The sequence below is a fragment of the Pongo abelii genome, chromosome 1, assembly GCF_028885655.2.
Source record: "Pongo abelii isolate AG06213 chromosome 1, NHGRI_mPonAbe1-v2.0_pri, whole genome shotgun sequence".
In the NCBI taxonomy this organism is placed as follows: domain Eukaryota; kingdom Metazoa; phylum Chordata; class Mammalia; order Primates; family Hominidae; genus Pongo; species Pongo abelii.
The window spans coordinates 158,418,006-158,442,361 of NC_071985.2; the positions used below are offsets into that span (position 1 = coordinate 158,418,006).

The 24,356-nt window shown below is 34.5% G+C and overlaps 1 protein-coding gene across 1 annotated transcript in view; it reads left to right on the forward strand.

The window, feature by feature from the left end:
• The window catches only part of ERICH3 (glutamate rich 3), a 119,205-nt gene that overhangs the window by 89,240 nt on the left and 5,609 nt on the right, over positions 1-24,356 (forward strand). The window contains exons 14-16 of the mRNA XM_024255348.2: positions 930-1,166; positions 10,779-11,228; positions 24,094-24,135. Of these exons, the coding sequence (XP_024111116.2) occupies positions 930-1,166; positions 10,779-11,228; positions 24,094-24,135 (729 nt within the window). The remainder of the gene's footprint in view (positions 1-929; positions 1,167-10,778; positions 11,229-24,093; positions 24,136-24,356) is intronic.

Sequence of the window (24,356 nt, forward strand, 5' to 3'; positions counted from 1 at the left end):
GAAACCTTTATTTTCTCGGCAATTTTTACTGTAAGGATAATTGTTTATTTGCTTAATTGGTTCTGCATGAGATCCTTTTGCTTTCTATCCTTGGCATGTTGTCACTTGAAGATTTTTAGTTTTTGGTGGAAGAAAAAGGGGAACAATTAAATATGAAAGGTGAAAAATTACAACCATGAGGGACAGCTGGAGTTTATCTGATGTGACAATTTCCTTTTCCTGCTACAGATTTGTAGCACCTCTGCAGGGAATAAAGCAAATATGTGGCTGTGACAGGAATATTCTATTTTGTATACATTTTTATTATTGAAATGTAATTATTTAATTTATTGTAGGAATGAATAATGCATATGATTTCATTTCTGGCCTACATATAGAATCCTTCATAATGCCTTTTCTTGATGTCCATTTGTTTCTTAAAGAATGTGCTATTCACAGTGTTACTTCTCAGGGCTTTTGGACTTGATTAATTGAATTTTTCCACTTCACTATTCATTAAGTTGATATCCAAATATTTTGAACATTTTTCATGTGAAATATGACCTCACTGGATCTCCAAATTAACTTTCATTATTATAATCCTATTCTCTTCATTTTTAATTTATTTCTAATTTATTGTTTTATATCAAGTTCTTCTCTTTCCATTTTGGTTATTTTAGATGATGATGTTCATTTGTAAATGAACTTTTATTAGGTTTCAGCCTTGTCATTTGGAGCTTCATTTCTTTTGTGCTCTTGTGTATGTAACTGATTGGAATCTTTGATCATTTGCTGTTAGTTTTCCATGTTCACTAATTGAACGAAAAAGAAGAAGCAAAGAAAGGCTCAGAGAAGAGAGGATAATGGAGTCAAAGTTCTCATTAGAGAGAAATAGGTTAAGTATAAGGGGTTCTATTTTCATTCTTATAGTGGAGATTTTCTTTTTTCAGAGTATGAAGAAGATTTTGAAGTAGATGAGGAGAAACAAGGTGAAAAAGCTAATGAAGAAGGACAGGCTGATGTTCAAATGAATGGAATACCACAGTCACCTTTGGATGATAAAAAAGATAATTTAGATCCTGAAAAAGAGAGTGAAACCTCATCACAGAAGGCACCAGATGCCCATGAAAATGTGAAAGATGAGAATGATGGATGTTCTGAGAGTGAACTGGAAGAGGATAAACAAGGCGAGTTGTTCAGCTTATCATGTAACATAGGCTGTTTACTGAGCGTGTTTACTACTTTTCTTTGTTTTCTATTTAATGAGATAATCCTCTTTTTTTTCCTCTTGAATATATATTTTTTAACTTTTAAATAAGGGGTACAAGTGAAGGTTTGTTACACAGATAAACTTATGTCATGGGGCTTCATCGTACACGTTATTTCATCACCAGGTATTAAACCTAGCACATGAGTTATTTTTCCTGATCCTCTTTGTCCTCCCATGCTCCACCCTTCAATAGGCCCCAGTGTTTGTTGTTCCCCACTAGGTGTCCATGTGTTCTCATCATTTAGCTCCCACTTATGAAAGTATGAGGTAATTTGTTACCTCCACGCTTTATTAATGCAGCTTCAAAAACCTAATGAAAGAGGGACATAAAACAAATGTGTCTGTAACAATTTTAGAATGTAAAGGAATCTTAAAAAGAACATTTACGACTATAGCCATATCCTATCAGTGTTCCAATTACACTGAAAATGTAACAGATTGTTTGGAAGGAAAAAGTTTAAAATTCCCCATTTCCACAGTTCAGTGTATCTTTCCATTACATAAACTTACATACAAATATTTATGTAATTTTTTACAAATATTTAAACATATAATTCATGTTACTCTTGAAATTGTTTTTTTCAGTTTAATATGTGCACATATTAAGTATCCTAAGAAGTCAATACATGTATGAATAACTTATTATTGCTAATAGCAATATGAAGGTTTATGGTGTGCCAGTTTATTGTTTTGTGTACTGATATTTCTGTATCTTTAGGCTAGGTTTCCTTAAGTATTTGCTTATGTTTAATTTTAGTAAATCCTGGCAGATTGCTTTCTGAAAGGGTCATATAATTCACATTCCTAACAAGGATATCAGAGAAAGCCTGTTTTGTGATACACCCACTCACCTGGATTTTATTAATCTTATTTATGTTAATGTTATGGGCAAAAAAATACTAGCTTCTTGTCTTAGTTTTTATTACCCTAACTCCTGGTGGGTTGAGCATCTTTCCTTATATTCATTGTCCATTTATATTTCCTTTTCTGTGAATATATTGCTTGCTTTACTCATTTCTCTATTGGATATTATGGCTATTGGAGGGCTCTTTATTATGCACAGTTTATCACATGCTGTCATGCTTTCATTCAATTTTTTTTTTACTTCATTAATATTTGGTCATTCGGAACTTTTTGATTTTTATTACTCTAATCTATTAATCTTGTTTGTTATTGCTTAACAGTTTCTTTTCTAATTAAAAAGCCTTCTCCTAATCCAAAGGTTAGGGACATATTCCCAAAGTTTCATCCATTTTCATTATTTAATTTTAATTCAGATACTTAATCCCTATGAAATTTATGAGTTTTTTTAAACGACTTGAGGTAAAGATTCTTTTCAATGCAAGATCATAAAATCCATGTAATAAATAGTACTAAATTTCACTTTTAGCATAAGTTGAATCAATGATTTTTCAAACATACCTCAGCATTTCAGAAATATAAGAAAGTATAATTTTAATAATAGGTAAGATGGGAGAAAGAGAGATATAAGATATAAGATATAAGAAAATATATGGAAAACAGCAGTAGGTAGACTTTCATGGTAAAAGAAAAAGAAATAAAAAAGTCCTAAGTTAGAAAAGAAAATGCAAGAGGAGTAGGAATATTGGAGAGGATCGAACCACCAGTGGCAGACTACAGCATAAGTAAGTAATGTTCTCACTAGATATTAGGAGTTTGGAAACTCAACAGATGTTCAGAGGATAGATACAGGAGATGAGACAAAATGTCTGACTCTTTTTTGGTTCCACATGAATTTTAAAATAGGTTTTTCTAGTTCTGTGAACAATCTCAATGTTAGATTTAGGTTTTACTTTTAAGTCTTTAATACATCTTGAGTTGATTTTTGTATATGGTGTAAGGAAGGAGTTTAGTTTCAATCCTCTTCATATTGACATAGCTGATTTCTCAAAAGATATTTTTTAAATATTAAGCAACTACTTGAATGCTAACACCAATAATACTAAGATGTTTTGGTTAGTGCCATGATATCTAGCTACATTTATGCTTTACAGTTATTGGAATTTTCAATGGAAAAAATGTATAATTAGCAATGTTGTATAGATACATAATATATAATATTTTAAATAGATATGTAATGAAAACTGTAAGAACACACAGCTGGTTCACAAATATTGGGAAATTTAAGAGCCAAAATTAAATTGGTTAGCTATTTTCTTTTGCTGTTTCATTAATGATGTTATTAAGCTATGCTTTTAAAGGGCTCTTTTGCATGCTTGGTGTTTTAAAACAGTGTCATTGTGAAATCAAATCTCATTGCTGATTATGGTTTTTTTTTACTCCATCGTCAGACTTTTGTATTTTCCATTCCTTTATTTTGATAACTTGCCTTTGTGTTATTCAAGGCATAAACATGCCTTTTAGTATGTGGAGTATCAACATTAGAGATTTTATCCAGTGAACAAGTAGCATGTATTAAAAATGATAATGACATGATGGATTCCTTGAAATACTCTGTTGAAAAGCCAGACAGCATTTCATTTTCAAAAGTGTGAGAGGCATATGTGACCACTGAATCCCAGACACCAGTACATCCTTTTTATTGACATGATTAAGAATCTTGCTGTTAGTATTTGGATGTGTTTCATTTGAACCTGCCTGCACCTGTTCCCAGAGGGCAAACAATTGCCCAGGCTGTCACTCTTGTGACAAGTCGGCCCCATTTGAACTGCCAGCTAACAATTGCGTCGGCCCGCCTTGATGAATACACTGTGCTGAGCAGCCCATGAGTGATAGAGTGCTACTGGCTGCAAGCTGACTAAGAGAGGACCCTGGTTTAGGAATGATGTGTGAGACTTCCTATCATTTAAAAAGAACGACAGCTTCCTTTTCTCTGCATTTGTGTTGGCAACCCCAGGCACTAATTCACCAGTTGAAAATATATTGTCATAGATGAATGTTATAAGGTTGAGGGGAAAAGTATCATGTCACTGAGGATATACTTTTATGGACAGTTTGGATGATAGTGTCCATGAGTAAGAGGTCAACGGGTACAAAGTTACAGTTAGACAGGAAGAATAAGTTCTAGTATTTCACTACACAGTAGGGTGACTATAGCATATAACAATGTAATATATGTTTCAAGATAGCTAGAAGAGAAGATTTTGAATGTTGTCGCCACAAAGAAATGATGAATGCTTAAAGTGATGCATATGTAATTACCCCAATTTGATCATTATACTATGTGTACATGCATTGAAACATCACATTGTATCTCACAAATATATACAAGAATTATTTGTCAATTATAAATTTAAAAATTAGTAATGAAAAAAAGACTAACTAGCTCCTTTTGAGAAAGATTAGACAGATTGAGATAGAAGTAGAGATAAAGAGACAGAGAAGAGACTTCTCCCAGAATATGAAAAAAAGAAAGTAAGACTTGAAGTCATTTTTTTCTAGTAAGAAAGATGATTTCATTCATGCTATTTTTCAGTCTGTTGAAGAAGTAAATCTTATAAACTTTAAAGTCCCAGAATCACAGTAATATTCTACTTAATTGATTTATGATTTTAAGAATCTCACCCTTAATCTTTTGGCTTCAACATGGGTTTGAAAAGAAGTATAGGGGTGTAGGCTTCTCCTGTGTTGAAATTCTACGTGCTGTGAGACGCACCCTTGGACTTCAGTGTAATGTATCTGCTTCTTGAATCAGAGAAGATTATGGGAATGTTATAGGTGGCTTCTGATCAAAGACTATAATATGTGTGATTTTTTGCATGGTCAATCAAACTTAAATGTTTCTTAATGGTAATAATTCCCCAATCCATAGTCACTTTTCAATTGTCGAAGTAGGAAGGCATAACTTCAGGTGAATACTTAAATGTAGAACCATCCTTTAATTCACACAAAAATACTTTTCTATGAAGTGTTTCTCTACAGTTTGAATCTGCCTTGTAGAAAACAAAGGCATTACATAGACACTCAGTGAACTCTTGTGAATGAAGGGCTGATTGAATAGATCAATAGATGAATGAAAATAATGTATGCAGCAAAATGTGACGCATGATTTGATTGTATTGTAAATATTTTAACAGTTTATTTTAATGTTTAGAAAGTGAAATTAAAGGTAAATATGGAGAACATTTTATTTGTTTTATTCTCCTCCTGCTATATCTGCATTTACCTGTGAATATGTATTCTTACATATACTTGTCTCCCTGATGATTTGAGACATTTCATCTGATAATAATAACTATCAGTATGCGGGCATATGTTCCCTCTTAAGACTAAAAACCAGTTATCATTCATAGCTGGAATTTGATAATTTACACTTTTATTTTCATTAAGCACAGATTCATCCTACAATATTTATTGAGTATAAAGCACTTGTCTAATTAGCTATTACTGTACATGAAGATATTGATTGAACTGACATATAATATAAACAGATTTTCATGAACCTGTAAGTATCATTAAGACAGAACTATTTATACAACTAATAGTAGGATATATAAATTCATGTGTCATGGCTAATTTGAAGAAATTAAGAGCAGCACATATGCAGATTTTGCTGTGAACTCTTGGACTAAGGAATAGGAAGGAGAGAATTAGATGGTATTAGAGTTGAAAAGCATATTGGATCCACTGAGTTGGGATCCACGATCATGTCACTGAGATCATTTAAATTTTTAAATTAATTTACTCATTTTAGTTTGTGAACTTAAACTGCAGTTTCTGTAGGTGCTTCCAGCTAATAAACCAAAAACAAAGTAGTTAAAATCAGGACACTAATTAAGGAAATGGTGAATTTAAACTGTGGTAAAATTATGCTCCTTGCTAGCAGGTGAGAAAATGATTGAAAACTAAGGTCAGGTCTGGTCATTGGTTTAAAACAGACAACTTGGCTACTGATTGCAATAAGAGTATGGCAATAGTTTCTGAGAGAGTTATCCTCAGTTACTGTTAGAGTGAACCAATACCTTTATGAACATGTGCAGTGGATCTATTGCCCTCATGCGAAAGGAGGTGGATAATTGGTCAATCTCTGTTTTGAGTGTGTATTGTAGGTAGAAGCAAGGACCAAAGTTTCTGTTTTCTTGTAGAACATTGCCTGGCACATAGGAAGTTCTCAATATGTATTTAGTGGACAAATGAATCTATGTAAGTTGGAAGGAAAGTGAAGGACAACTCAGAACCTCAGTTATAAGGAGGGAGAGCAGACTTTATCTTGGATTTGCTGGACTGGTGTTGACTTTGGATGTGTGTGTGACTGGTGCCCTTGGTCAGGCGTATCAAGCTAGCAATCAGACAATATAAACGGTGAGGACTGCTGGCATACAAAGCATACACACACACACACACACACACACACACACCATTTTGTGAGTGTCCCCACAGTGTTCCATAGTTATTTGGTAAATAACTGAATAACATGTATATTTTCATAAAATAGCATCATGATCAATGTTATAAATAAACTAGGGAAGACTTTGATTGCTACCTTTTGCTTTTGCTTTGTATTCATATTCTGTGCCTCAGAATATTTTAAATGGACTCTGAGCTCTAGAGTGGTGGACAAAATTAAGAATGACCAGTAGAGATAAAAAAGCGAGGACAGACTACACATTTCATGAGTTCTGATTTTTGAAAGAGAACAGTTTCCTGTCTGTCAGTCTTGAGTGGTAACAGTGGAAAGTTAGCTAAGAGGAGCAATGGTGGGTCCATGGCTGTGGGTATTTCCTGTCTGAAGGCCTTTTAGCAAATAGAAGGGTCTTGGTTTTATTGCAGTGTATCATTACAAAAGAAGCATTTACAAAAACTTGCTACTTACTAGCTAATGGACATTGGGTACTATTGAACCTCTTTGGACCTCTCTTTCTGGATCTCAAAATAGAAGATAATTATTATTCCATAGGATTAAATGAGATGTTTGTAAAGTGCTATTTCATGGTTTGGTTTATAGTAGGTGCATAATCATGATTGGTTTTATCTTTATCATGGTAGCTGTGATATCACTCAATATCTCAAGAAAGAAATTACAAGAGAGAAATTTATTAGAATATGCTACATGTATGATGTCATAGAGGAAAAAAGACTATAAAGAAATAATTATTCCATTTGATTAGGTTAAATATTTTTCTCATGTAATTTCTACAATTATGTAAGGAGAACAAGTAGAATTATCCCCATTTTACACTTAAGAAAACAGAGGCTTAAAGAAATTAAATAGCATAACCAAAGTCGAAACTATTAAGTAGCTGAGCTGTGATTGGGACACCAGCATTTGTTGTACAGAAGAATATGTTATTTTTTCTCAATCTCATGCTGTGTCAAACAAGATTTTAATTATAGGGATGCCAAAAAAGAAAGAAAGAAGCAGTTATCAATGACATGAAAAGGGAAGAAGGGCCTGGAGAGCTCCTGATTGTGGAAAGAGAAAAGTCAAAGATCTTTCTTAGGACATGGAACAATGGCACCAAATTTGCTGGCTTCGGCCAAGACCTCAGGCAATGAGTGCAGATCTTTTCTTTGCCAAAACAAGCAAAAGCAGGTTCTTATAGCATCACTACCAGAAGGGAATACACAAACAAATGGAATTGGGTAGGAGGCACAGCTGTTTATCAACATGCTTCCAAGATAATTTTTCCCTCCTAATGACAAAGCAAATTTACATATGTGCTCTCAAAGTTTTTTTTAATATAAGCATTTGCTTTATTTCTAAGAGAATAAATAAAATTATTTTTGAAAATCCTATTCCATAACCCTGAAGCTTTTTTAGCTTTTTTATAGGCAAAGTCTTACCCCAGTGTCTGTGTATGTAAATGAGAGAAAGAAATGAGAGTGAAACTAAATTATAGCATGAGGTTAGGGAGAAATTTGAAAACTGAAATGAGTTTGTATGGGAGGTCAGGTGCCCTGGCCACTTCGAGGCCATTCATTCTCCTGATCTTTCTTCTCTGAAGGACTGACTCAAACTTGAAGCAGAGTATATTTCAGCCCTTTGATATAAAATAATACAATTAATGGAAGCTACTAAAGAAAGGCAGAGGAGCACTCATTTTTAAAAATTATATGACCAACTCTCAGAGCCAAAAGTAGGAGTCATCATTTCCATATTCAGATGGTAGATATATTTTTGGAGTTCAGAAGGAGTATAACATTGAGTCCTAGCTAACTATGTATTAATGAAAGCCATTGATTAAACTGCTAATAAATCAGAGCTGATGTTCTTTTTTTAAGGAAGAAACATAAGACTCTGAAGGGAAAGGGGAGTTCATAGACCCTAAAGTTTCTGAATGGATACAAATAAGATGGAGAAGAACTCTCCTTGATCTGCTACATTTTCTACCAGAGAGATGGCATATCCAGATTTTATGAAATGGAGAATAAAGAATGAGTAGCTAGAGTATGTGATTTATTTGAAAAATAGTGGTCATCTGGTGTTTGTCAAGGTATCAGGAGATAAAAGCAAATGGAATTAGACTTCAGGGGCTCTGTTGCTGAAAGGCTTTTTGAGTTTGTTTTTTACTGCTGTGTAGCATCTCTCAAATCTTTGTGGAAACTCTGATATGTCTCTGAGACTATATTTAAAACGCTAAGACCTGTCATGGAGAGCCAGCAGGGCTGGAGGCATGGAGAGAAGAGGATAAGCTCAAAGACAGGTATTTTTTATCTTAAACTCTGCATTAGCTGCTACAGCCATCGGTACAGCTGCCAAATGGAACTGAAAGAAATAAAGAAACAGAAAAACGAGTAAGGAGTACAGAGAAAACAAAAAAAATAGGCAGCATTTAAATGTAGGATATTTTATTTGAAAGTATAAAAAAAACCAATTACAGACATAGACCTATTGGTTAGAAAAGCAAGATTGTATTTCTCTGGCCTATAGCAATGTATGCAGTGATTTTTTATGCTGTTCAGCTTCCTTATTGAGATTCAGTGTGTATGGTACTTTATTGGAAATTGTTAAAACCTTTTTAGGTATTACATAAACCAGCTGTGGCTACCGTAAGTTTCTAGACTGCATATCTGTAGCACCCTGTCATCACACTGCCTAGATCTCCCAGAATCTCTTGCCAACTTTGTTCACCCATTTCCCATCTTCTGCTCCCTTCACCTTTTTCAGAGGACTGCCCTGGACTACTGGTGGTGCTTCACCCTCAGACTCAAAGAGCCTGGAAATGCCAGAGAGTTTACATTCCCCCTAGGGTGGCCCATAGCCAATGTCTGACTTTTCCAAAGTATGAAAGCCCAGCTCCTGCCTAATATAAATTACATCCTAATATAGCTTACATGTCAGAAGTGCCCATGGGATCAGGTTGAGGTTGAGATGGGGCTTGAAATAGCTCCCTTGATTGATTTCTGCCCTTCCTTCCCTTGTTTCCCCTATTCCCTTAAGAGCTCTCCTGGAGCACATCTAAAATACTTTTCTCACACATGAATCTTCATCTCAGCTTCTGCTTCTGAAGAGCTCAAAATAAGATAAAATCTCCATCTATGTACACACACACATGCAAGTGTCACCTAAAAATATTTGTCTATGTACTGGCCAAATACACAGATCTTACTGTGTCCATATACCAAGATATACTAGGATGGTGGATGGTACAGTAGGTAAAAATTTAAGTTTCATGCACACAGAATACTGTGGTGATAGAAGGAAATAAATTTTTTAAAAAAGCTTTTGTTGACGAGACAAAGGATTATTCATTTTTTTCTATAACAAAGTGGATATTTACAAAGGGTTTTCAATAAAAAATGGCTTTCAAAAAACAATAAAAAACCAGGGATGGTTGATAGTTAAATGTGGTCTATTGAAAATTTCTATATACTCATATATTCCATCGATTCGATAGATTTTCTTTATCCTAACAATGATTTAGACCAGGGGTCTAATCCCTGAGCCATGGACTAGTACAGGGTCCATGGCCTATTAGGAACCAGGCTGCACAGCAGGAGGTGAGTGGTGGGGAAGCCAGCGAAGTTTTATCTGTATTTACAGCCACTCCCCATCCCCCATCACTGGCATTACTGCCTGAGGTCCATCTCCTGTTAGATCAGTGGAAGCATTAGATCCTCATAGGAGCAGAAACCCTATTGTGAACTGTGCATGCCAGGGTTCTAGGTTGTGAGCTCCTTATGAGAATCTAATGCCTGATGGTCTGCCACTGTCTCGCATTATCTCCAAATCTGACCATCTAGATGCAGGAAAACAAGCTCAGGGCTCCCACTGATTCTATATTATTGTCAGTTGTATAATTACTTCATTATATATTACAATGTAATAATAATAGAAATAAAGTGCACAATAAACGTAATGCACTTGAATCATCCCAAAACCATCCCCATTCAACCCCAGTCCATGGAAAAGTTGTCTTCCACGAAACCAATCCCTGGTATAAAAAAGGTTGGGGACCGCTGAGTAGACTATATGGGAAAAGGGTATCAGGTCTATACTAAACTATGTTTTAAAATTTTTAGTATTATTAATTGCTAACATAATTTTTACAATTAAACCAATTGCTTTACAGAACAACAACAATGTCATCACTTTTATTTTTTGTAGATATGAAAACTGCTTCATCAACCTCATCCAGAAGTCACCCTTATTCTAGTGACAGTGAGGATGAATCTGCAGTGGGGCACAAGGAAGCCCACGCTGACAGCAGCACAGATGAAAGTGCCAGAAGTTCATCTTCTCAGGAGCTGAGTGAAAATGATGAGCCAAGAAAGTCTCACCTTCCAATTGAGGAATCCTTAGAAATTGAAATTGAAGACCAAGAAATAACAAAAGCAGATGTGGAGATCAAGCCAATGCCAATAGATGAAAGCTTTGAGAATGTTCTTAAAGAAGGAACAGAGAAAGGAACCCAAGGGATTGCAGAGGGTTTATCTGAGAAGTCTGGGAAACATGTTTCTGCAGAAGATAAGGAAAAGGATAAGAGTAAGCTTTGGGAAGAAAGCACTGCTCGGGTGAAGGACAAAAAGGCAGGTCTCCCTGGGGTGGAGGAAGGTGGTAAGTATGGCCGTTGAGTTGAGCTGCCATCATCCTCATGCATGGAAGCTGATTTTGGTCATTGCATTATGCCAAAGCTTGGGAAATACTACTGTGATAATGCTTTAGGGATTCAAGATTTTTCCTGTGTCTCTCTTTGTCACATAATCATACATGTAATTTCAGTTTGCTGTTTGCCTTCTCTTGCACTTAAAAAATTACTTGATAATTTCTATCCAGCCTGTTTCCTATTTTCGGTAAATTCCCTCCTATGGGAATTCCATCTCAGGAATGAAATAAAGCACAGTATGTGTCTGAAGGCAAGGATGTGTGTGGCTTTTACAGATTATTTAATACCAGCAATACTATTTGTTTTTAGCTATATATGGAGTTTCAGATATATAGCTAATGTTAATAGGTGCTTACTACGTTCCAGGCATGGTTCTAAACACTTAGATATATTAACTCATCACATCCTCACAAAAACCCAATCTCCCTCTAAGTTACATTCTATTATCGTCATCTCTTTTTTACATATGAAAAATAAAATGTAGCTTCAAAAGGTTAAATAAGTTACCAAAGATTACACAGCTAAAAGAGGCATTCCTGGGATATGAATTCAGGCAGAGTTGTCCCAGAACTTATAAATATTGCCTATTGCATCTGTGTAATACGAATTTAGATTTAGACAATAGTGTAAAATGTTCTTACAAGATTCCAAACTTCCCTTTGAGTTCTCTGAAACTGAGTTACTTTCTGATCCCTGGGGCTCCTGGGTGTGTAAGATTGTTCATTTGACATGGAAAGAGTAAGGAGTGTCAGGATAATCAGGCCCCAGACCTTAGACACATGGAAGGTCTGATGCTTTTCTCAACTTGAGGAGCACAATGAAAGGACTGAGGGGTGTCCTGTGGAGAGCTGGATTGTACCTGCCCGACGCTTGCCTCTCACATAGCCTCCTGTGCCCTGGAACTGGTTCACAGTCCTTTTGTTGCTCTCTCTCATCTATCTCCCCTGTCAATGCAGGAGCCATTCTTCTTGATTTTAAGGTAAAATTTATTTTCACATTTAATATTACTAAAATTCAGCTGCGTTTTAAAAGCATATGAATACTTTTAGCGTCTATGTTACTTTTAGACCCTTAAAAACTACTGTTAAACCACTGGGGTCTACTTCTAGGAATTGAAGATGTCGAATAGTTATCTATTACTTCAACCAATATTATTAATCTTCTACTATGCACAAGGCACCATAGTCAATAAAAAATGTGTAAGAGAGGGTTTCTCTCATAACTTGCTGAGTGGAAGCCTTGGCACACCACCGGACAAAAGTTAGTAGTCCTATGTAAAATAGAGAAGGTACAAAATGCTATGTGGCTTCAAAGGAGAGAAGTCCTGTTTGTTAAAGGACACCTTGAAAGTTTTCATGAAGAACATATTTGAGAGACTTTAAAGGTTAAATACAATTTTGAAGGTGGGATACAGGAGGATAAAGGTGTTTTAGATAGTGGAGTATAGCAATGCATATGACCTTTGAATAAGTTAACCAAAAATAACTCTAGAACAGAGTTTGACAAACTTTGGCCCGGGGCCAAACCACTACTATTTTGTCTTGTTTTCTAAATAGCCTGCAAGCCAAGAATGATTTTTGTATTTTTAAATAGCCCACAAAATCCTAAGAATTTACAAACTGGGACTTTAGAGATAATGTTCATTAACCCCTGCCCTAGAATTAAAATGCAAAGACCCTGAACATCTTCAAAAGGATTTTTGTCATATATAAATCAAGATTCTAGCTCAAATATATTTGAAACCCTTTTATAAAATAATTCAAATCTTTGATCTTGAATTTCATTACGAAATTTTCGTACATATAAGGTATCATCTAGAAAAGGTGTACAAGCTGACAAACTGCTAATCAAAAAGGTAGAGGTGTTAAAGGTCAATAGAAACACTAACATTATTTTCATTTTTTAAATTTTCACTTTAGAGAACTAGATTGTTTACCTGAATTTGTGTAAGTAGACATCTTTTTGTAAAGTAGGATATACATAATGAGGGTCATAATTAGGCTGTAGAATATCAGAGATGTGGCACTATGATCATGTCACCTGGAAGGCAGTAGTTTTTTTTTTCTCTGAGTTTGTAAAATGAAAAGTGTACGGGCTTATACGTTTTCTCAAATATATTGGGAAACCTATGGTCTTGACTTGATAACATTTTGTTATCTTTTTATTAAGGTGGATTCAACACAAGGTGGCAAGGTTTGGGACTGTTTGTCTTTGATTTTAATTTTTTTTTTTTTTTTGAGATGGAGTCTCATTCTGTCACCCAGGCTGGAGTGCAGTGGTGCAATCTCGGCTCACTGCAACCTCCACCTCCCAGGTTCAAGCAATTCTCCTGCCTCCACCTCCCAAGTAGCTGGGACTACAGGCGCTCACCACCACGCCTGGCTAATTTTTTGTATTTTTAGTAGAGACGGGGTTTCACTGTGTTAGCCAGGATTGTCTCGATCTCTTGACATCGTGATCCACCCGCCTCGGTCTTCCAAAGTGCTGGGATTACAGGCATGAGCCACCATGCCTAGCCTGTTTATCTTTGTTAAGCCATAATATATGAGCTATTATTAATTTTTTATTAACAAATAATACACATGGAATGACATTTAGACAATAGAGAAAAGTAATTTTGAAAAATTACTCATAGGTTTATCACACACAAAAAGATCACTTTTAACATTTGGTCAGGCTCTTTATTTGTCAATTTAGGATTTACAAAGTTTTGTTTTCGTATTTTGTAAAATATATCCTGCTTTATATCTTAACATTACACCATGATCATTTTTCACATCTTTAATCTTTATGAACATATTTAATCTCTGTGTGTTATGCCATTCTGTGGTTTTCTCATAATTTAGCCATTTCCTTATAGTTGGACATTTATATTTTTTCTCACTTTCACTATTGTTATTAGTACTTTAGTGTCTTATTACTAAGATTGTTTCAAATGTATAAACATTTTCTTAAGATAAATTTCAATAAGTAAAATTTTTGTTCAAAAGTTATAGATATTTTAAGGTTTTTGATAAACTTTTTTCTCACAAAAATTTGGTTTAAATGTTTAAACATCACAGAACAGACAAGAATAAAGTGAAAGTGAAAGTGAAAGTGAAAGTCTTTCTTGCCCAACCTTTACTCTTTTTCTCCAGGGATGACTGTGGATAGCAATTTTTTTGTGTGTGCATGATTACAGAAATTATAGGTAGGTAGATAGATATAGATATATTAATATATATTGATATATTACAAAGATACATATACATGTTATTTTTATATATAGATGGAAACATACTGTACATTTTGTTCTGAGACTTGATTTTTTTTCACTTAACACCGTATCTTGAATGTCTTGTCACGTAAGCACACTTCTCTTTTCTTCTTATTCACCTTATCTGTTATTCTTATATTGCCATGGTATTGTATAACTGCACATTTTCTTTTTTTTTCCCCCTTTTTTTCTTTTATTATGATTATGATTATTATTATTATTATTATTATACTTTAGGTTTTATGGTACATGTGCACAATGTGCAGGTAAGTTACATATGTATACATGTGCCATGCTGGTGCGCTGCACCCACCAACTCGTCATCTAGCATTAGGTATACCTAATGCACATTTTCTTTAAAATACGTTGCCTTCTGTGTAAGAACTCATAGTTTTGTTCTATTGTTCATCTTCCACAAAAGAACAAAATTTGTGGGTTGTGAAAGCCAGGAAATATAGAGTCAGGGAATATAAAGCATAAGACATTAACAGGTAAAACAGAACAAAGACCATGTATAATATTCAGAATGATGTGGAAAGATTAATGCTATCAAAATCCTGAGGCTGAATAAATTATAACAGTTGGGGGGCTAATGTTTTCTAAATACAAATACTCAGGGAAACGATTCAATAAATTTGTTAATATTTTAAATAATAGATTTAAAAGTCAAAAATATTCTTGAAATTTTTTGTATGAATAACAATTTCTAAGAAAATTCCACATAAAATCACAAAATATGCACACATATATATTGTACTTAGATCCCTGACTGGAACTGTAGGTAGAAATGAAAGAGGGCTGAGAGAATGTGTAAACGACCATGTCTCACATTTGTATGGTATTTAATCATTTTTCAGTTAGAATAAAAGCTGTTATTATGTTAAAGAATAATCTATGTTACAAATAAATCTGTGGGCTAAAAATCTTATACAATTAATGATGTTTTGTAGACTCTAAGCTAACACAATTTAGTTTGAATTGTTTTTACTTGAGATCATAGCAGTGGGTAAATGAGTAAAATACAGCCATTGCCTTCATACCTTTTAGGTTGATTGCATAAAATGATATTTTCCTTCTCACTATTTTACAGTATGTCATATTTAATTGGACTTTGTCCAGTCCATCAACAAATCAGATGAATTGAATAAAAGATGTACTGTATGCAGTGAAGCAGATAAAGTAAAAGATTATAATTGCTAGCTACAATAAGACAGTGTTCTTGGGTGTTAATCCAATATTACAGGGCATAGTGTTATTTTAATGTTTATTTTTCTGTTATTTTCAGCTTAAGCTGTCATGAGTTGTGACACAATCTTGGCAATATGTTCTAATAGTGGAATAACTCAAGTGCATTAATTTGTAAAGTTAATTTAATTTATACATCATAAATATAAATGAAATAAAGAGTAGTGTATTTAATGTAAATTATAATGTAAAATGCATATGGGAATGAGCATTTTCTATTTTTATATGTGAATCAGGAAAAGTCATAGTGCTTGAGCAGGCAATTTGAACTTAAATAATAGTATAACTAAAATGAAATGCAATTTTGTCATCAGGCAGGCAGGATAAAATGGTCCTGATGAAAGAACAAGAAAGTCAAGTGTTATGAGTTGAGGTCTAAATACAATTTCTGAATGACCTGTGGAAGCATGTGGTTGTTCTAATAGACCTCTTCAGTCCATAAATATTTGCTGAGGATCTGCTTTATGCCACACACTGTTCTCAATGTGAACATAACAGTCCCTTTCCACATGAATTTTATATTCTAGATGGGAGATATGCCTGCCAAGTGAAAACTAAGCATGTGATGGGGTATCTGGGCTAAGTAATAGAAGGAAAATAAAGCAGGGTAAGGGGATAACAGAGTGATGGTTTGAGGAAGGGGTAGTATTTTCGGGATGGCCTCTCTAATGATCGGACATCTGAACAGAGATGAAGTGCAGGGGGAGGCCACTCTGTCATCTGCAGAAAGACCACAGAGAGCAGGGGTCCAGCAAGTGCAACGAAGTGCTGCTTAATGAAGGAATTGGAAAGGAGGCCAGTGTGACAGAGTCTAGTAAACAAGTGAGAGTAGTACCAGATGAGATCAGAGGAGGAAGCTCATAGGTCATGGAGAGTAATTTATTCTGAGTTAGGAAATCTTTCCTCTAGAAAGATGTGAGACCACAATGGCATGATCTGAATGTTTCGAAAAGATTATTCTGGCTACTATATGGAGGCTAAACTTTAGCATTCTCTGCAACTGTCTTTGAACAGCTGTGGTCTTCGGTTTGTAATTAATCCTGGTATTTTGTGGGCCATGCGTCAATGTTAAAGATGACACAAGAACATCTTCACTGTGTAGGTAGATGACGTTAATCATGAATTTTGTCATGGTGAGTTGTTGGGAAGATAATCGACTGGCTACACAAAGAATGATGAAAGCTCATGGATACTTTTCAAGGTCACCAGGAACTTGGAATAAGCTTGGGCATATCTTTATGGTGTTTTTATGGCCTTCTTACATTCTTAAAATACAAATGAAAATTCTTGACAAAACCCTCTTCTGATATTCAGTGGCTCAGGATTCTTGACATGTTTTAAGATGGGATCAATTTGGTTTGTTTAAAACAGTATAGGAGAGAGAATGAATTAGATGTCATTGAGAATACACGATAGGGAATGTAAAAGATGTAACGTATACCAAATTAAAGCATTTGTGTTTTGACATTTGAGAACCTGGAAGAAAGAACCGATAATGAAGATTCAAGTAAGCATTAAATAGAGTAACCAGTATTTTTGTTTCAGGGTGTAAACCAGTTATTAAAGTTTTACGTATTAGTGGTTCTACTTCTCCTTACCTTTCTACTGCCCAAACCCCTCAGACACTATTGGCTAGAAAATACGTAGCACAGTTGACCTGCTTATCTGAAGTTTCAGTTACTCATGGTTAACCTCAGTCTGAAAATAGGTGAGTACAGTACAATAAGACAGACAGAGAGAGAGAGAAGGAGAGAGAGAGAGAGAGAGAGAAAGAGACCACATCAACATACCTTTTATTATAGTATATTGTTATAATTTTCTATTTTATTATTAGTTATTGTTGTTAATCTCTTATGTGCTTAATTTAGAAATTAAACTTTATTATAAGGATGCATGTATAGGAAAAAGCATAGTATATATAGAGTTTGATACTATCTACTGTTTCAAGCATCTGCTGGGGTTGTGGAATGTATACCCTGCAGATAAGGGGAGACTCCTATACTGTAAAAACAAACAAACAAACACAACCCCTGAAGCCCCCAAGATATACAGTACATTGAAGTTCTTGGATGATTTCTTGAACTTTCCTTCTTATTCCTCTGCATATTTTCCTCTTCATCTGCTCTGGCCAACAATGACATCTAAAGCTTTACCATGGAGAACAGGCAACTACAGGACAGAAATACTGTGGCTTCGATCTGCCCCCTTTTACATTGTTTTAAAGGAGAAAAATGGCCTAGAGGATGTGTAAAATTGTGGGAGGGTCAGGGGAGAAAAGAGAAAGAAAGAAACAAAATAAGCACAGAGTTACAAAAAAATCAGAAAAGAGAAAATGCTACCCTGCAACTATGTTTGGCCTGAAAAATTACAACTTTCATCATCATCATTCTAAATATTTTTTTGTTAAATCAAAGTTTATGGTAAAGAATACCTGAAAAATTCCAAAATATTCATTTAAACCACATAAATAATGCTTCAAAATGATCATAAGAATGTTTTTTATTTAGTAAATATTTAATAATTCAATTTGCATCTTGACTAGCAGATATTAAAGTGTCAACTTTTACATCCCACTTGTGATGGCCTGAATTTTCATATGTGATTTGATTTGCTTCCACAAAAGCAGTTGAATTATTGCAGTGAGTTTCTAAGTTTCTACATTAACATAGCAGCAAGTGATATGAAGGCTATAAATCGACTTTTAAGGAGAATGTTAATTAGAAACACTGTGAAATTTACTTCATTTGGTAATATGAATTCAGGTACCTGATTTCTTTCTCCCTGTTCTATTTTAAAGAGGAAGAAAGTATAAAAATAGCAGTTTAAATGTTTTACAAAGTTTAAAAAGTGTGTTTTTGTATCTAAGGAAGGTACCATCCAGATGTCACAAAATCCAAGGAATTTGCTACATGAGGGCAAATTAGAGAAAGACATCAGGAGCTATCTTGTGTTTGTTTCCCACGAGAAAGAGGAGCATCCTCATAGAAGTTAAAAAAGAAATCATCCTAAACTTAAAGGATTAGAAGAGGCTGGAAGCAGGGGTGAGCCGTGAGGAAGTGAAAAGCCAGTGTGCTGGCCTCTAATTGTTCAGTGTTCTCCACTGTTGCCACCCCCCCAGGAAAGCTTGTGAGGCAACACCAACAAAAAGTCAGCTGCACTGATGGGTAGAGGGCCTTCTCCCCTGAATTCATAGAGGCACTTCCCTAACAAAGAAGATGGCAATGTCAAGACTAGAGTAGCTGTCTAACCAAGCCTGGAAGCTCTTGCAACCACAGAAAAGTAACGCAATGAATTACATTTCTGCTAAGAGGGTTCAAAGCCCCTCTTTCCTTTCCTTTCTCCTCTAGCTCTTGGGTCACTGAATTGGAATTGGAAACTATTTCAGCTTAACGTTTTTGAGGAAGATCTGCATCCCAGTGGGATTTAAGAGCATTCAAGAAGCTATCCACTCTCTTAGTGGAAAATACAAAATGAATAACTCTCATTTGTATTTAAATATAAACATCAGTCCTTTTCATAATACATAAGGACATAGAAAAAATGATTAATAATTAATATAATTTAGAATATGGTTTATCATGTAACTATTATTCTCCATGTGCCTTTTTTATAGCAGCAAAGAGCAGAATTTGTTGAATCCACATTACATGATAACAGTGCAATAAAGCTATAAATCATTTACAAAATATAATTAACTCTCACCAGAAAAATTGAAAATTTAAAAGCAGTACTCTAAATAATTCTTGGATCTAAAGAAAAAATTCACTGGATAATTAATTAATTGTAATTATTAGTGCAAACAGGTGGTATTTGTAAGGTGACCAATCTCTCACTATAGCCACAAACAACCACCTCACTCACACTATAACAACAACAACAAAAGTAATAAACCACATGGAGAAATACTCATAATCAGACTTTAAGAAATGTATAAGAAGGAAAAACCTAACACATGGACTTACTAAGAAAAATATGCTATTCCACACAAAGTGGATGAAAAAGAAATATGATAAATGAGAAATCACTCCAACTATTTGAGTAGAAGACTAAATATAAAGATGATGATAATTTTTGCCAGATTTAATCCAAAATTTGTTGTAGAATGTCTGCAAATCCTAACAATAATAGTTTGGGATTTGAAAAAAATTCACTAATTTGGAAGAAATAGTACTGAGTAATGTGAAATTCTTTGCAATAACACCAATAACATACGACTATACAGGAAAACAAACTCTGGAGGAAATATTTGCCAGACGGATATGAAAAAATTTGTGTTTGTATGGACATAAAGATGGCAACAATAGCCATTGGGGACTACCAGGCAGGGAAAGTGAAGGGGGGCCGTGGGTTGAAAAACTACTTATTGGGTATTATGTTCACTGCATGGGTAATGGGATCATTTGCACACCAAATCTCAGTGACATGTAATTTACTCATGTAGGAAACTTGCATATGTACCCCCTGAATCTAAAATAAAGGCTGGAAAAAATGATTGATGTCTATAATACATAAAGAGTTCTTACAAATCAATGAAAAGGCAAACATCATAACAGAAGAATGTACATTGTATAGCAGGAAATTCACAAAAGGAAAGCTTGCTACTAATATTGAAAACTCTATCCTTGCCACCACTTTTCAATTACTAAATTATCAAATAAAGAAAGAATTGGTGGAAATTGTGAAAATAGTGCAGGCACATAGGCCTTTCAGCTATTATTGATGACATTGTTCATCATACCTCCTTTTTAAAAGAACATTTAGAAATATGTATAAAAAGCTTCTAAAAATTCATAGCAATTCATATTCCAGGAATGTGTCCTAAGGGATTAGTCAGAAATATGTGCAAAAATGATTATAAGTAGTGTTTAAAATAGCTTTATAATCACAATAGAAATAGCTTAATATTTAACAATAGACATTGATGAACCAAAATTTAGTAAGACTTTATTATAATGTTTTATATGTTATTGAAGAGCCTTTTAAATTTAATGATATGGGAAAATAGTCACAATACATTGCTAAATTAATAAAGTGTGATATTAAGTGCTACCTTTAGTAAGAATCGAGTAAAAAATACTTGGAAATCTATTAAAATGTTAACTTGTAGTCTTCTCTGAGTAGTGAAACTATGATAATTATTTTCTTCTTTGTATCCTTTAGTTTTTTCAAGCTTTGGATAATCTATCTAAATACTGTCTCCACATTTAGGGAAAATACAATACATATTATTTAAAATATATTTGTTTTTATACCAAAAAGCTAACATTGTAAAATAAGCATATTTTGATATTTAAAAAAATACCTTAAAGTATCATTATATCATTTGAGTGAAAAAAAAAAAGCTGACTTTCTAAGAAATTTTCTGTGTGTGACAATTCCATTTTGCAACTAATGCTGTGAGAATTGACAATCACCTTTGCCTCTAGTGGTCACCTTTATTGATAGGTAAAAGACAGGAGCCTTAGGGGATGAAGGGCTAAATAGAGAGAGGCAACAAAGTGATATGTCACATTGCTGAAATGGAAGTCTCAGCATGCACAGTCCTCTTTTACTATGGGTGGAAAACAGTTGAGGTTAGACACCAGCGAAGTTCTTGCTTTTAAGTTTCAGTTTCAGAAGAACATCTGAGAAAAAACGACCAAGTGAAGCCTTTTCTGGTTTCACACCTAGTAAGTCCTTGATACTTAGGCCAGCATCCCATTCTTGCTGAATCTGAAATAGGCAACACCTAACTATACAGGCTCTCATCTACTTCCGAAGGCTAATCCTCCAGGGGCAAGCCAGCAGACGTGGGCAAGTGGTGATAGCATCCCTGAGACAGAGGGACTACAAGCTTCACTATCATTTCTGAGTGAGTTTTAATTTTCAGATGATGTTAGTATCATTTGGCTTCTTATAGTAGTCTTTTGGTTCAGTACGTGCTAATTGCTTAATTATTGTTTGTTATTAATATTGTAGACTATATTTTTTATACCCTGTGGACTACTTGGAAAAAACTTTGATGTCTTAGCACTGATGGAATGAAGCTTCATGTAATTGCCAAATAAATTTATATGCAAAACCTGAAACATTGCTTATTTGAACTCTCTAGATATACAGTATTCACATTATTATAGTAAGATGATATTTAACTCATATGTATTATGTTTGTCAAGTTTCTAAAATGAAAACTTGATAGCAAATCCAATTATTACATCATTGTCATGAGTCGATATCATCTCTAAACTCTTATTGTAAAAAACTTTTGTTATATTGGATGAATGAGGAAAACTGATGTTCAAATATTTTTAAAAGAGAATATATTTGAACTATATTATTCCTCTTTTTCATTTCTGTTTGTCCTCCTAATATTGTTAAGTCACAATTTTCCCTCCAAAACTGATTTAAGGCAGGTATTTCACTATTTGTTTCCAAATACAGAGGGGTCAGTAAGTAATTACCACTTAGCAGTTCACTTTAAACTAAGCAAGAAACTGCATTCTAGTTCTGTTTTCTCAAAGTAAAGTCATTGTATCCGCTGTAACAGAATATTGGGGGGAGGAGGAAGGAAGGAAGGAAGGAAGAAGGAAGGAAGGAAGGAAAGAAGGAAGGAAGGAAAAGGAAGGGAAGGGAAAAAGAAAGGAAAGGAAAGGGAAGGAAGGAAGGAAGGAAAAAAGGACAGAAAAGGGGGAAAAAGGAAAGAAAGGAAGAAAGGGAAGGAAAGAAGTTTCAGAAATACTATGTTCTTACCCCAGAAGACAGATCTAAGTTGAGTTTTATTTGAAATAACTTTTGTTAACAAGGAGGTGATATAATGGTAATGTCAGGGATTTATGGAATTTACGATATGGGTAACCAGATGATAAGCAAGGGATGTAGAAAAGGAATTGTCAGAAACTAAAGACAAACTTAATTGGCTTTACACTTTGGCCTAGAATCATACCACACTGGGTGATGACACTTAGAAATGTCCATCATCATCATCATCATCATCATCATTGCTGTTATTATTAAGTGCCTAGACACTTGCTAATAAGTGGAAGATGAAGATGCTCTCTCTATATTATTTCATTTAATCCTCTCAAGAACCATTGAATAGATAACTCTTTTTGACAGATGGATAAACCAAGGCGTTGGGTTAGGCCAAAGCATTTACTCAATGTGATATGGTTAGTATGTAATATGAGACTTTAATTTAGGTCTCTGTGATCCTGAAGTCTATGCTAGTAACCAACTACAGATAACAGGAATTTCTACAATAGCTTTTACTGTCAAATTTATAGGAATAGTGTAATAGCTTTTTTGCTTCTGTCCACATGGAGTGAATATTGGGGTCAAATCACTAAAATCTACTAATGGATGAAATGCTCATAGTGTAGTCAGCTCTAGTAGTTTTAGCAATATAAAAAAGCAGTGATGATTGGTGTCATAAAAGCCATAGCACACGTTCCTAGAAGGGAAAATGCAACTAAACTGCTTTTTTCAATCATATCATTGCATGTGCATTTGGCAAATCTGTCACTGCTCCTGGCTACTCTCTCTCTCTTTTTTTAATGCAAGTATTTCTCTGCATGGATTTCTTTACTTCATGATCTTCTGTTGTGTATTGTGTTTTCTTTTTGAAATCATAACTTGGGAGTTGTTTATGCTTCAGAGATTTTTAAAACAAGGCTACATTTTAATGTAAATGCACTTAAATTGACCCCACTTATTTAAATGATGTGAAATAGCTCAGCAATGTTCCTATGACCTGTTTTTATAACTTTTGATATTTTATGTGACCTCCAATAAGCTGGACAGATAATAACAGAAGCCTTGGCATTGGGCTACCACTGCCTCTGTGCTGCTGAGTCTGGCGTCAGCAGCGAAGATGAGGGTGGGAAGCCACCGAGGAAGCTGGAGGTTGACACAAGTGGCGGTAAGGGCACATCATTACCTAGGAAGAACCTTCAGAAATCCTCTGCAAAAGACGGCCTGTTTCCACCCTTCCTATTCTTGTTTCTTCCTTCCGCCACTTTTTTTTTCTTTTCAACTAAGGAATAGCATAGCCAGAAGTAGTTGACAGGCCCTACGGAGAGCTTTACAGCTAACATCAGGTATAAATTTATTATTATTTTTGAATATTGATGTCTAGGATTAAATAAAAGAACATTAGATTATACAATACTGGTAGGAATTTTCAGATCAGTCTTCTTTCAATAGCATGCCTCCCAGATAGTTGAACAGCTAGGTGAATTTGCCTTAATTGACCCAACTGGAGAGATGGAGAACCATGGTACATTTCACAGTGATTCATTTGACCTTTTTTTTTTTTTTTTTTTTTTTTTTTAAACTAGGAAAGGATTCATTGCCATTAGCCTATGACCTGGCTCTTGGTGGTAAGTATTCCATCTGCAAGAGTTCCAATTAGAGTGATCCAACAGACCATGACTCATATAAATCTGGTCAAACTTCTCATGTTCTTGAAATCACTAGGCTTTCTAGTATTTATTGAATGACTTTTAAGAAATGTGCTTATTTGAATATATTTATGTGTATGGGGGCAGGGAAAGATATTCATTTATTCATCATATGGTCACATTATCCCACCTTCAATTTT